The 1332-nt window shown below is 39.9% G+C and overlaps 1 protein-coding gene across 1 annotated transcript in view; it reads right to left on the bottom strand.

Annotated features, from left to right (window-relative positions):
• Positions 1-388: 388 nt before the first annotated feature.
• Positions 389-1332, bottom strand: part of MRPS10 (mitochondrial ribosomal protein S10) — a 9548-nt gene continuing 8604 nt past the window's right edge. Inside the window, exons 6-7 of the mRNA XM_007936248.1 lie at positions 949-1038; positions 389-472 (exon numbers count right to left, since the gene is read on the bottom strand). Coding sequence (XP_007934439.1) covers positions 389-472; positions 949-1038 — 174 coding nt within the window. The remainder of the gene's footprint in view (positions 473-948; positions 1039-1332) is intronic.

Here is a 1332-nt window from a genome sequence, read left to right as displayed (position 1 = left end):
AGTCTGCCACTAAAGTAAAAAAAGTTTAAAATAAACTGATCGAATTAACCAAAGCTTCCTTCCAGGAACATAAAACAAACAAATTGTGTGAGGAATACTGTACTCACTCACTTTCAGATGAATGAACTGATAGAAAAATTTGATTTTTTTGACTTACAGTAGTCAAAATAAGTTGCTCACATGTGTTAAAACAAAATCTGAAATAATGACATGTATAAAGAAACCAGGTAACATAGTTAGTCTACTACAGCCCAATCTGTCATTAAAGTTCTACTGCTCTCAGCTGATCAGAGTACATGGGCTCAGCAGAGCAGTTAGGTGGACTTAAAGTCATCTCATCTGGAAGCAATCTCCATTTAAACACACACATCTGGGCCTCCCTGAGGCCTTATGACTTGCTTTCTTCCTTTTCTGCAGGTACAGTTTCCCAGATCGGCTCCTTGATGTGTTCTGGTAATTTTTCTAATTTTGTCTAAAAACAAAAAGTACACATTAAATAAGTATACTCAACTATAATATCATGGAGACTTAACTGAATTCTTTGTGGATAAATTAGACTCCTGTGCCCCGAATCTTCTACTTTTCCTTTTCTGTCCCTTGTTTTTTTTTGCAGGACTTTGAAACAAAGAAACCTGATGCTTTACCAAGTGCACTTATATAAATTATCTATTTGATCCTCTATGATCTCCAGGGACTGCCACTTAACATGTCTAGACAACCATTTTGAGAAAGAGAGACTTCAGAGGTGGCTGGGGAGGACTTGAGCTGGCAGTGGCAGGATTCTGCTGACCTAACACCATTGCACAGGGAGGGAAAATGCTCAACTGCTACAGCAACTCTGCCTCCCAGTCGGCCACAGACCCTCCCCCTTCACCCACAACCAAGCTGTGGCATGTCAAAAGGACAATACAGATGTTTTTCCTCACAACAGGCAGAAATTCGTCATACCTTTGTGACTTCCATGGCAACCCCTTCAGGTAAGTTTCGCTGAATATATTCCAAGTAGACATCTGCTGTACTCCCAGTTAGACGTTCCAGCTAAAACATCAAATGTGAAATGGATTTAGGCTATGCTCTTAAAACAGAAATTTGTTCCTTTTAAAACAGAGTTAAAATTTAGTTAACATAGAATTAACGATCTTGAAGTGTATGATTCGGTGGCATTTAGTACGTTCAGTGTACAACTCTTCTACTGAACTGGATGGGGACACTTGGTCCCACAGTTCCTTTCCTTCCACTTGCAGCTGCCTTACAGCCAGTGCTCCATGGAACAGAGCATGGGATCAAAGCAGTTATTACCTACAAGAGTTTCACAAAACAACCCCAGACAAA

This window comes from Orycteropus afer, unplaced genomic scaffold (genome assembly GCF_000298275.1).
Source record: "Orycteropus afer afer isolate SDZICR_OR568_19922 unplaced genomic scaffold, OryAfe1.0 scaffold00034, whole genome shotgun sequence".
Taxonomy (NCBI): Eukaryota; Metazoa; Chordata; class Mammalia; order Tubulidentata; family Orycteropodidae; genus Orycteropus; species Orycteropus afer.
Note: the sequence above shows the minus strand (reverse complement) of the source record. Positions and strands in the feature narration are given on the sequence as shown.